The sequence below is a fragment of the Equus przewalskii genome, chromosome X, assembly GCF_037783145.1.
Source record: "Equus przewalskii isolate Varuska chromosome X, EquPr2, whole genome shotgun sequence".
Classification (NCBI taxonomy): Eukaryota; Metazoa; Chordata; class Mammalia; order Perissodactyla; family Equidae; genus Equus; species Equus przewalskii.
In genome coordinates, this window is record NC_091863.1 from 12,511,237 (window position 1) to 12,523,435 (window position 12,199).

General features: G+C 42.2%; 1 protein-coding gene across 10 annotated transcripts in view; it reads right to left on the reverse strand.

The window, feature by feature from the left end:
• CTPS2 (CTP synthase 2) overlaps nt 1–12,199 on the reverse strand; it is an 89,574-nt gene that overhangs the window by 20,922 nt on the left and 56,453 nt on the right. For 7 of the 10 annotated variants that reach the window (XM_070603780.1, XM_070603784.1, XM_070603781.1 and 4 more), the window contains 2 exons: nt 10,742–10,838; nt 2,441–2,496 (listed from right to left, as the gene is read on the reverse strand). In XM_070603780.1, the coding sequence (XP_070459881.1) occupies nt 2,441–2,496; nt 10,742–10,838 (153 nt within the window). Of the gene's footprint in view, nt 1–2,440; nt 2,497–3,843; nt 3,958–10,741; nt 10,839–12,199 lie in introns of all 10 variants that reach the window. The other 3 variants (XR_011535823.1, XR_011535825.1, XR_011535824.1) reach the window with 1 other exon arrangement.

Here is a 12,199-nt window from a genome sequence, read left to right on the forward strand (position 1 = left end):
ATCCACATTCTGTCTCTTTAGATTTGCCTATTGTAGGAATTTCATGTTAATGGAATCATACAGTATGTAGTCTTTTGTGACTGGCTTCTTTCACTTAGCATAATGTTTTCTAGATCCGTCGAGGTTGTAGCATGTATCAATATTCCATTTCTTTTCATTGTCAAATAATATTCCATTGCATGGATATACCACATTTAATTTCTTCATTCATCAGTCGATGGGCAGACATTTGGGTTGTTTCTACTTTTTTGGCAATTATGAATAATGCTGCTATGACCATTTGTGTACATATGGTTTCACTTCTTTTGAGTATATACTAGGGATGGAATTATGGGTCATATGGTAACTATGTTTAACCTTTTGAGGAACTTCCAGATGATTTTCCAAAGTGGCTACACCACTTTACATTCCCACCAACAGGGTATGAGAATTCTAATTACTCCACATCCTTGTCAACACTTGTTATTATCCATCTTGTGATTATAGCCATCCTAGTGGGTGTGAAGCGATATCTCTTTGTGGTTCCCTGATGACAAATGATGTTGAACATCTTTTCATTTGCTGATTGGCCATTTGTATTCTTCTTTGGAGAAATGACTATTTAGATCCTTTGCCATTATTTACTATTGAGTTGTAAAAATTCTCTATTCTAGATTCAAGTACCTTGTCCAATATATGATTTAATAGGTAATCATTTTATCTATTATCTTATTTTTCGTCCTCTCCAATTAGAATATAAGCTCCCTAACAGGAGGGAGACCATGTCTGTCTTTGACCCTTCCATCTCCAATGCATATCAGTTGCAAAGTAAGTATGAATGAATTAAAGTCCACACTATTGTATGCATAGTAGTTCTTACACCTTCTAACCACCACTTAGGCAAAGTAGCTCAATAGTTTTTGTCCCACCAGTTGGGCCAGTTCCCAACAGAAATAAGACCACAAATAGCCTACACTCAGAAAATCACGTTCACTCGAATGGATAAAGAAGATGTGGTACATATATACAATGGAATACTACTCAGCTGCAAAACAGAACAAAATCATTCCATTTGCAATAACATGGATGGACCTTGAGAGAATTATGTTAAGTGAAATAAGCCAGCGAGAGAAAGATAATCTGTGTATGACTCCACTCATATGAGGAATTTAAAATTATGGACTAAGAACAGTTTAGTGGAAACCAGGGGAAAGGTGGGGTGGGGGTGGGCACAAAGGGTGAAGTGGTGCACCTACAACACGAATGACAAACATTAATGTACAACTGAAATTTCACAAGATTGTAACCTATCAATAACTCAATAAAAAAAAAAAATCACGTTCACTGATTATAGTGACACTGTTGGTAGCTTACCCAGCATCAGTTCCCACTGGCCTTCCTTCAAAATAGGACCCTGGTATCTGGTATCTATTCCACCCACATATGGCCCAGGGAACTCCATCTCCCCCATTCTAGAAGTTGGTCCTAAGTGGTCTAAGCCAAACATGATAAACTCATCCTTCCTGGCAGATGAATGATACAAGAACACAGGATTAAGCCTGGCTCAGTATTGCCCTGGCAATGGTTACTAGTTCACAGTGGGGCAGGTCATCTAAATTGACCCAATTAAACTGAAAAAAAACTTCCATGTCTAAGAGAGACACACGTTGCCTTAATTGCTGCTGGCAGCCATCTTGCAACCATGAGGAAGACCAGCTTGAGAGCAAGGCACACACACAAAAAAGGGTAGGGCCAAGAGAATGCCAGACACAGCAGGAGCCCTGATTGTACCATGCCTGGAGCCTGCCCAGCCTCTGGACTATTATCCGAAATAACAAATTTCCTTATTGTTTAGGCTGGTTTGAATTTAAAATAATGAGCAGCGATTTTGGTTCTTCATTGCTGAAAGCATCATAATTAATACACTATGAATCCTGGTATAGACAATCTGTATTTTGGGGAACCTGTGCTTCTCATGTAGAAATCTCAACAATAACTCCTCTTAATCATGTGACACTAAGCCTCATGCTCAATGTGGACTTCCAAAGAGATTCTCAAACCAAGAATCCATCATGTGATACTCAGAGAAACATCTCTATCCCAAGAGCCATTTGGTTCCTTTTCAGAAGATGCAAGTCCCCCTTTTCCCAAACCTGCCAAAATAAAGGGCAGGTGGTTAAGGATAAGGATGACGACCTTATGTTGGTCTAGGAGACAGCAGTTAGGGTAACATAGAACTCGGATATGTCCTGTGTGCAGATACTTAAAGATTTTGCCTTTGGAAAGCTAAGAAGAGCAGAGTCTCCCCACCCCACCCACCTCCTCTGGGAAATTTGGCACACCTCCCCTGAGCCCTACAGATACCACGGGGCTGGACACCTTTTCCAGAGGCCCACTTGTAATCACAAGTTCCTCGCACTCAGCAGCTATATTCTACAGTAATTCAGTGTGAAAGCCATACCTCATATCGATGTCTGTGTCTTTCTTCTATAAAAGGAACATCCCCATAAAGTTTCCCTGTAAAGATACGAGAGTAGAATTAATACTGAGTAATTGGCTTTAGAACCACATCCATGGCAAATATGTGGGCGAAGCCTCTTTGATCTGTCTATCAGAGACCTAAAAATGAACTAGACCCTGAGTAGTAATCTAAATTTTCTTCTTTTATGGTACAGGACAGTGATAGCTTCTTTGAAACCCTGAAGCAATTCTCAAGCAACCATCACCATTGCCTAAAGGGAAACTCGCTCTTATACGAGTCCACCTTGTACTCCAGCAGATGTGCCCTCCTTTCATACACCTGCCTACAGGACTGAGACACTGAGTGATGTCCGCACCATTGCCCTATTGTATTTTAGTCTCCAAAAAGACTAGACAGCAAGGAAGGTTGTGTCATTTTGTTGTTGTTGAGGATTTCCCCCTGTGCCTAGCATCATCGCATGGCAGGTGTACTCAATAAGTCAGTCCAGAGAACTGCTCCTAACAACATGGTGGGTCTACTCCTCAGTCTTTTCATTCCGCACCTAGACACAGTCTACACTCAGCAGCATCTAGCATCTTGCCTTGTCATGGATCGTCCTCCTACAGCACTTTCGGGGACAGTGTGGATCAATGGTTCCTAACCAGGAATGCACAGGGAGCCACTCGTGGTGCTTCGTAAAACCTCACATGCCTGGGCACTCTCCTAAAAGTAACCAAATTAGAATCTCTGGTGCCAGGGCCCTGGAATGAGCATTCTTAGTTTTATTTTGTTTTTAAGGTGTTTTCAAATAGAACTGGACTGGTAACATTCTGAGCTGATTTTTAACATACAGTTTTAAGGGAAATTTCAATTTTTTCCTTTATCACGGATATGGCAGCGGATTAATTTTTCTTCAATTATTTTATTGAAATCGTAAAGGTTTAATTTCAGGTGTACATTATTATTTGCAATATGCAGTATAGACTGCATCGTGCTCACCACCAGTAGTCTAATTTTTATCTGTCACCATACATACATGCCCCTTTACCCCTTTCACTCACCCCCCCAATCCCCCTCCCCTCTGGTAACCACTGGTCTGTTCTCTTTGTCCATGTGTATGTTTATCTTCCACATATGAGTGAAATCATGCGGTGTTTGTATTTCTCTATCTGGCTTATTTCGCTTAACATCATACCCTCAAGGTCCATCCCTGTTGTTGCAAATGGGACAATTTTGTCTTTTTCTTATGGCTGAGTAGTATTCCATTGTGTGTATATATATATATATACAAAACATTTCCAAAGTTCTGAAAACATGCTTCATCATACACCATATACATTTTATATATATATATTATATATAGAGAGAGAGAGAGTACTTCACAAACAAATATTATTGAGTACCTGCTTATGCACTAGACACTGGTATCAAGAATTGAGGGAAGAGGTCCCTATCTTGTCTGTTATCTTGTAGAGCTTATGTTCCAGCTTCCATTCTTTCTACTGGGATTTCATAGTCTAGAGATAACAACAGCAATCACATGGTTTACTTATTGTTCTAAGTGCTTCACATATTTTGACTTATTTAACCTTCACAACAACCCTAAGAAGTAGAGACTCTCATAATCCCCATTTCACAGGATGAGGAAGCTGAGGCAGAGAGGTGAAGCAACTTGCCCAAGCCACACATCCACTAAATGATGTAGCAGAATTTAAAGCCGGGCAGTCTGGCTCCAGAGTCTTCACAGCTCCCTGTTCTTCCTGTCACCTCTGAGATATCTTAGCAAACACAGAGTTTGCCTTAAGCCAGGCAGCAGGCACAGGCCATGCAGTTTCAAAAGTGTGCACAATATCCTGCAAGTCCGGAAGACTCCGAGATATAATTCCTTATATCCTAATTTGGAGATTTTTGCCATTTTCCTCACCATCTCTGTTAATGTTGGTAGGCTCTCAGATTGGATTTGCTAAGTCATCTGTTGTAATGAAGGAAGCAGAGAAGACATTTTGGACTATAGGAGGAAAAGATCAAAGTCAGAGGTCAAAGGGGAATCAGAATCCTCTTAAAGTTAAGTCCAGATCTTTCAACTGCTTTTTCTTGTAACTTTATCGCTTGCATCCCTTGAGTCAAGCACATGGTTTCAGACTGGCTTTCAGAAGCAGGGGTGGGTCTTCACTTTCTAGGCCCCCTGCTCTCCTCCCACAAGACACTCCTCCTGAAACATGCGGAACCCTGTCTCAGGGCTCTCAGCACGCGGTAGCTCTCAGCTCTGGGAGCTGATTGGGTTTTTCCATCCCCTCTGTGATTAAGGTCCAGCCATTCAGTATAGTGCAGTGGTCAAGAGTTCAGGCTCTGAAATCAGCTCAGAGACTTTCTAACAAGTGACTTAATCTTGCTGGGATTCCTTTCTCTCATGCAAAATGCGGCTGGGTCCAGGGGTGCTGAGAGAAATAACTGAAATGATGCACATATTGTCTTAATCACTGGTGCTTAGAAAGTGCACAGTCAAGGCTAGCCACTGTCTTTCTCCTTTGTTTATTACTTTTGGATTTTAGTATGTCATTCTTTTAATTTTTATAAAACGTCTCATTTCTTTTAAGTATCTAAACTCCTTCCCTTTCCCTCATCTTATTTTTTCATGATCTGCTTTTATCTCAATTATAAAAATGACAATTTTCTAGTTTAAAAATGCTAATCTTTGCCTTTAACTCTACATTGCAATGTTACATTCTTTTTCATTGCTTGTATCTCTTTTTTTCCCCCATTTAGTATTCTTATCCCATTTTCAACATCTCTTTTCTTAGATTTTCTGTATTCTTCTGCTAGTCCATATTAGTAGGTGGGCAGCAAAGACACCAGAACCTGCAAGACAAAGGGGCTGCCTGACCCCCTCTCTTCAGGCTGCCCTCCTGCTGCCCCAGTGGGACCACATTCTTAATACTAGGTCACTGACTGAAGTTTACACTGAGCTTTGAGAGAATCACAGGTCGATACAATAAACCCTTCACATTTATGATCCTCACAGCCACCTTGAATAGTGCCTGTGCCTGGTACTATTCTAAGGACCCACACGTATAATCGATTTAACCCTCACAAGAACCCCACAAGGCAATAGCTATTCTGACGTCCGTTTTACAGATGCAGAAACTGAGGCATAGTGCGGGTAAGGAGCTACACAGCCAGTGACGGAGAGCTGAGGCTGGAGGGGCCTCTGATGGGGCAGTGTGGCTCCAGGGGCTGGGCTGTTACCCACTCCACTAGCTCCCATGGGTGAAGTATTCAGCGCAGGTCCAGTAAGGGGACATAAATGCCATCTGTTGTTATGACTAAAGGAGCTGTGTCCCAGACCTGCGAGCCCCCATTTTAACAGAAACACTTTAGCAAGTGTTTTCCCCAACAAAAGGCAAGAAGCAGGGGAGAGAGGCGCCCTGCAGCATGGACCATCCGTAGGGAGGCAGGGAGGCTGGCCGGCTGGCACGCCCCTCTCACGAAGCCCCTCACTCTCCTTTCAAATTTGTGTCTCAGCATGACAAATTACCATGGCTTGGACTTTCAGCATCCTAAATCCCTGGCGACCTCTTTTAAACTATTTTGTAAATCACCTCATTAACCCAGCCACGGCTTTTTGTGTGGCATGGTTTTTTCTTAAACTTCCTAAAAATCTAGTCACCCCAGGAACTAGAAGGAGTTTTTCCCTACCAATGCTTTCATAAGCGATAAGAAAACAAAAGCAATTTTTCTAGCCTGTGAAAATTTGTTCCCCCATATCCTCATTTCTGTCAGTTCTTTCAAGGTGGAGATTGAACCACTCTGCATTTCCAATGCCATGAATTTGACCCAGATCCTTAACACCAGGACTCACTCAATACCTCCTCATTGGCCTCTTGCCTCTGTTTTCTCAGAACAAAAACCTTTTTCTCTTACAGTAAGGCAGAACCAAGCATTTTAGTCAAGTCTTTCTTACTATTATGAGAAAATGCAGAGAAGGTGCCCGAAAGGAATTGTCTTTTTCTAAAGCATTCAATTTCCAGCTGCCTGTCCAGCCGCCGGCGCTGGCCTCCTGCACCCTGGGCTCGGTCACATTCCCTGCAGCATCACCCTGAGGCACTCTCCCTGGCCTCTGCCAGCTGACACCTGCCTGCATCAAGTCTCACCGTCCTGTGTTGTCTGCCCTGAGGATGAAGGTCATCTTCTGGGAACTCTGACAGGAAATCACCAGGATCTGGTCTCCTGCACTGTTGTGTACACTGCACTGCAGTGGGCTCCTGATTCCTTCTCACACGTCCTGCTGCATTCTCCACTGGACTGGACACCCATAGAGGGCAAACTGGCATCCACTCTCTTTTAATGACCCCACAGCCCCGCACTGGGCTCATGGGGTGGCCCTGTCCCTCCTATGCCTCCCAGAGTGCTTGGCCTCCTCTGCACCCCTCCACCTCTGTGCATTGCTGTTTCTAAAGGCAAGGTCTCCCTACCCGTTTGGGTGCTGCTTTAGAGGGCAGAGTTACACAAATTGCATATAGAATTCAAGACTGCTTTAAACCGGGTTTACTGCTTTAAACTGAGCATTCCTAGCAGCGCGTATACACCAGATTGTGCAGTGTTCAAACACGTGACATGAACGGCCTGAAAAACATGTTCTTTCTGGTAGGCAGCAGTTTGGTTTGAAAACCAGACTCAGCATAAAGAAAGGCTTGCTTCCCTTCCCGGATATCTTGGCAACATGTCTGGGACCTGACCAAAAAAATTAAGCCTGGGGCTTGTCTTATTTTGGAAACACTATCAAACAAGTTGTCAGCTGTCCCCTGAATGAGCTCAGAACCTGGTCTGAATTGCTTTGCACTTTATGATGTTCCCATCTCTCACACTCAGTTGAAAGCCCCAAGCAAAATGATAAAGTTTATTTTTAGAGTCTTAAAACCCTCTAATAACAAAGTTCCTCAGTGCTCTCCCTGACTCCCCTGTCACCTAAGCCTGATCCACTCCATCTCTAGTCATCCCTCATTCTAGATTTCTCACTCTTCAAAGCACCCCATTTAATACATAACTGCTCTGTGCCATTTCTCCCTGCTTTGCAAGAGTCATCTAACGAGTTAATCAACCAAGTAATGGTGTCACTATAAGGAGACAAGTCCTACCATCTAGGTTCCCAGATAAAATGTGGGGTTTTTTAAATTGCGGTGTAATTTACATTCAATAAAAGGTACAGATCTGAAAGGTAGAGCGTTTGACAAGTTTAACACTCGTCAAATGTGTGTTTTAAGGGTTACATTCCAGAGAGTGATTGGAATGATGAGCTGTGTGGAGCCAGGGCCACGTGTTCCAGCAGAAGACTAGAAACTATGTGAGAAGAGTGGCCTGGGCCTGTTCTGACCACCCCCTGACCATAAGCCACTTCAGCTCTGAGCCCTCTGCTTCCTCAGCTGAGAAACACAGAGGTTGGGTCAAATGGCTTCTGAAAGCCCTACTGGCCTTACTCTGTCACTAAATAGGATATTTAGGCAGGCAAGTAGACAACTAGGAAGATGTCCTTGAACCCCCCCAGGAGGAGAGCAGCCTCATTGCCTCAGCCATGCTCCTCATTCAGCCTGTGCTGCTTCTGTCTAGCCAGGGTTTAGCAAGCTGTGGCAACCCCGAGGCAAAACAGGATTCCCCTGACTGTTTTTGGTCAGCCCTCAAACTAAGAATGATTTTTACATTTTCAAATGGTTGGAAAAAATCAAAAGAAGAATAATATTTCACGATGCTTGAAAATTAATGAAATTCACATGTCAGTGCCCATAAATAAAGGTTTATGGGAACACAGCCATGCTCGTTCATTTACATATTTGCCTATGGCTGCTTTTACACGACAATGGCAGAGGTGAGTGGTTGCATCCAAGACCATATGGCCCCAAAGTTGAAAATACTTACTATCTGGCCTTTTACATAAAAAGTTTACTGACCCCTGGTTTAGACCATTTAGGTAACAGACTTTGGGTTGGCAGACCACTCCCTTCCCATGTTTAAGTGCTAGTGGAGACTTGAGACGTGGGCAGTATACACACATGTAAATCAACATTTGGGGGTGGGGGGAAGTTTCCACTTTGTAAGAATGAAAAGAAATGCAAAATGAAATACAATAATAAAGGGCCCTTTTGTTCTTGCTCATAGAGCAAAAATAAATATAACAAAAATACTAGCAAAAGACTAGAGAAGGCAAGAACACTACAGTACAGTTAAGGTCATTGTGAACTGGTTCACCTCTTCTTTCAAACAATCCAGCAGAATTATCAGTCATAAAAGCATTCATACTCTTTGACCTAACAGCGTGACTCCTGGAAATCTATCCTAAGGCAACAATCAAAAGAACAAAAACACTGTGTCAAGACGCTCGCATCAGCATTGTTCTAATAAAATGCTAGAAACAACCTGAAATGTTTAACACTAGGAAATGACTCAGTAGATCATGGTTCCCTATCTCATATCGAAAAATTATATGCCCAAGTAATAGACATGAAGGCTAGATACATGAAAAAGTTACGCTACAAAAAAATACTAGACAAAAACTAAGCATGATAGATAGTTTGGAAAAGACCATGAATATGCAATTAATACTTAGGTAAAGGATTAGAGATATAAAGTTTGGGAAAATATCTTATTTCTAAAGACTCCTGAACCAGCTTTGACAATTCTACACATATTATCATTAGTCCTTTTATAAGAAAAAGCCTTTGCAGAACACAGACAGAACACAGGACAGGAATGAGCCTCTGGGAAGACATTTCTTATAAACAGAACAAATGATGAGTAGCAGTATTTTTGTTTAAATCAATTTATACCTATAATCTCCACTTGTGAAAACTCAAATTCAACCCATCAAGTTGTATACATTAAATATGTACAGGTTTTTGTATGTCAATCATACCTCAACAACCAGTGTTTAAGATTCATAAAAATCATCAACATTATTTTTATGTCTACTGTAAAGAAATACAAATCTTAAATCAGTCTTATTTCCATTAAGACACATCAAATTTTTAAATGTACTGAACACAATGCTCTTTTTAAAAAGTTTAGTACAGTTATCACTGAATCTTTTATAGCAGATACAATTTTAAAACATTAAATTTCTCACTAACCATTTTTTGTCACTTAGGTAATTATTTGAACAAAGTTTCAAAGTATTTGAAAACATCGGAAAGCCAAAGAATCACTGCCAATATCCACGAAGAGAAAAAAATTCTTCTATTCTTAAAGAAAAAAGTCACTTTGAGAACACCAGCTTCTTATCCAGAGAAAGCAGGGAAATGTGTACACTTTGAAACTTTTCCTTCTCAATTTCACTCTTGCTAGGAAGCTCTATATTCCTTAGAAGCTGTTTATCATCCTTAAAGGAGAAACTCACATTTCAGGTCTTATTCTTTGAGTTAAGAAGGCATGTTTCTAAGGTATTCTGATAACTTCACAGGAATGTGCTGGACGCCCCAGATGCCGGGATTCCCTTCCTCTGCCTCCAGCCCTTTTAGCATTTTGCATATCCCCTTTCATCACGTTCTTTCTGCTGGTTTTGAGGCCCAGGGAGAGCAGTGCTGGTATCTGTCCCATTCGCTACTGTATCTGCAGAACCTAGCACAGTGCATATGGCACAGAGCAGGCGCTGAAGATATATTTATTAAATTGAATTAAGGGCTTTGGGTTTTTTTACATTGTTGTTCTCATATGATACATTAATCTATAAAAAAGCTCCACAGAAATTAGAATAACTTTATGGGGAGTAGGAAGATCAGCAACTATCAGATGGTGAGCCACGTCATATTTTCCTCTCCACATGCTGGAGCTACGGGGGACAGAGAAACAGACTTCTGGGAGACATAACTGCTCTCCTCCTCAGGAAGTTCATAAACTAGCCGCTAAAACCAGTCAGACATGAAACAATGAAACAGGGAGCGTGTTTCAACGCAGTGGAGAGAACAGAGATTCAAAAGAACTAAGTCTGAATCGGGGTTCTCCCAGTGCAACGGCATCTGCAGGAAGATCAGTGAGTCACAAAGCCGCCCGCTGGATAGGATACAGCGGAGATCAAATGAGAAGGGGCATTTGCGTGTGTTCTACCAACCGTTCCAGGGAGAGGAATCGGGAAGCAGGAGGGGCAGTGAGGGCAGGAAGAGACAGGTGAGACGGAGTCCGAGCTCCTGAGGCTGCTTGAAAGGAAGAGGGCAAGGTGGAAGGGGTGGGGTGAACGCCACCAGGAGGGCTGCAGCTGCACACAGTCCTGCACGCGACACCCGACATCTTGTAAACCAAATGATCCGAGAAACTTACTTAAAATTGAATTTTCAGTTTTGAAAACAGTTCTTCTTATTCCCAGCCTCATTGTTCCTCCCAAATTGCCAGGGTTGTGTTCGGGCATATCGATCACCTTAGAAAACAAAACAAGTCCGATTTTGTCATTTTGTAAAAATGTCATTTCCCAAATTTCAAGCTTTACTTTTAGAGGCACGATCATTGGGTAAGCATGTTCCCTAAATAATAAAACCTGATCATTCCTTTCAATTTTCCTATTAAATACAGCCATGCTTTATACACTCCTCACAGTACACTTCCTTTTTATCTCTGCTCCTCATCTTTCATTCAAATCCTTGTAAAAAATTTATCAGGGGCATCTTTGTGTCCTTCTTCCCATCACTACTCAACCTGTCAGTTCCAGGCAATGTTCACACTTCAAGTTCTGGACTTCTGAGGCCTCTCACTTGGGTATTCACATCTCTCCCATAATAACAACCCTCTCTCACTGCCCACTTCATTCCCTAAAGGTTTTCCATGAGCAAGTTTGTCAATCCTTGTAGAAAAGTATATCAAAAGTACTTATTTGTAGGAAACCACTCAATTCCTTTAAAAAAAAAACAGTAATATTATCCATTCTAGCACATTCTATAGGTCAGAAAATAAACACCACCCTGGATCTCTCTCCCCCCAACATCCTTCATATCCAATCTGTCAAGTCCTATCAATTTACCCCCTGCAGACTTCCTACGTCCATTCACAGCTCCAACCACCTCCCAAACCACAGCACCTCACCCAGGCTACAGCCAGAGCTTATTGACTGGCCACCCCACATTTACACGGCCCCAGTCCACCCAGCATGCTGCAGGCAGAGTGGTTGTGGTATTTCTCTTGCTTAAAATCCTTCAATGTGTGCTATTGGCCCAGCCTCACCCTCCAGCCTCACCTCCCGACTTTCCCCTCACACCCTGAGCTCTGCTCGCCACGGCCTTCCTTTAGTTCCTCAGGTGCCTCTTCTTCCCTACTGCCGTGGGGACTTTGCACATGCTGTTCCCTCTTCCCAGAACATCTTCTTCCACTCTCCTACCCTCTTTTTCTAAATTAACCCATCCTCATCCTTGAGTTCTTAGCTCAACTCTCCAATACAAGCTTCTACAGGAGCTGACATTCCTGGACACTTAAAGCCTTGTCAGGAGGATCCTCTACCTACGCCCTCCCCACCACAGTACTTCTCTCAGTTTGCGCCTGTAGAATGCAGTCTGCAGTCTATAGACTGTAAATCTTTGAGAGTTGGGGTAGCATTGCTTTTCCTCACCATTGCATTTCCTCGAATTATTCATTTATTCCTCGAATAAATGAAACTGGCACACGGTATGCACTGAATGGATGCATGAAACACCAAACAAACTCAGACTAAATAATTTCAGATTTATCTTTATGATTAACTCACAGAAATTCAGAAACACGTGATTTTTATGAAAAGCCTGTTCTCACTAG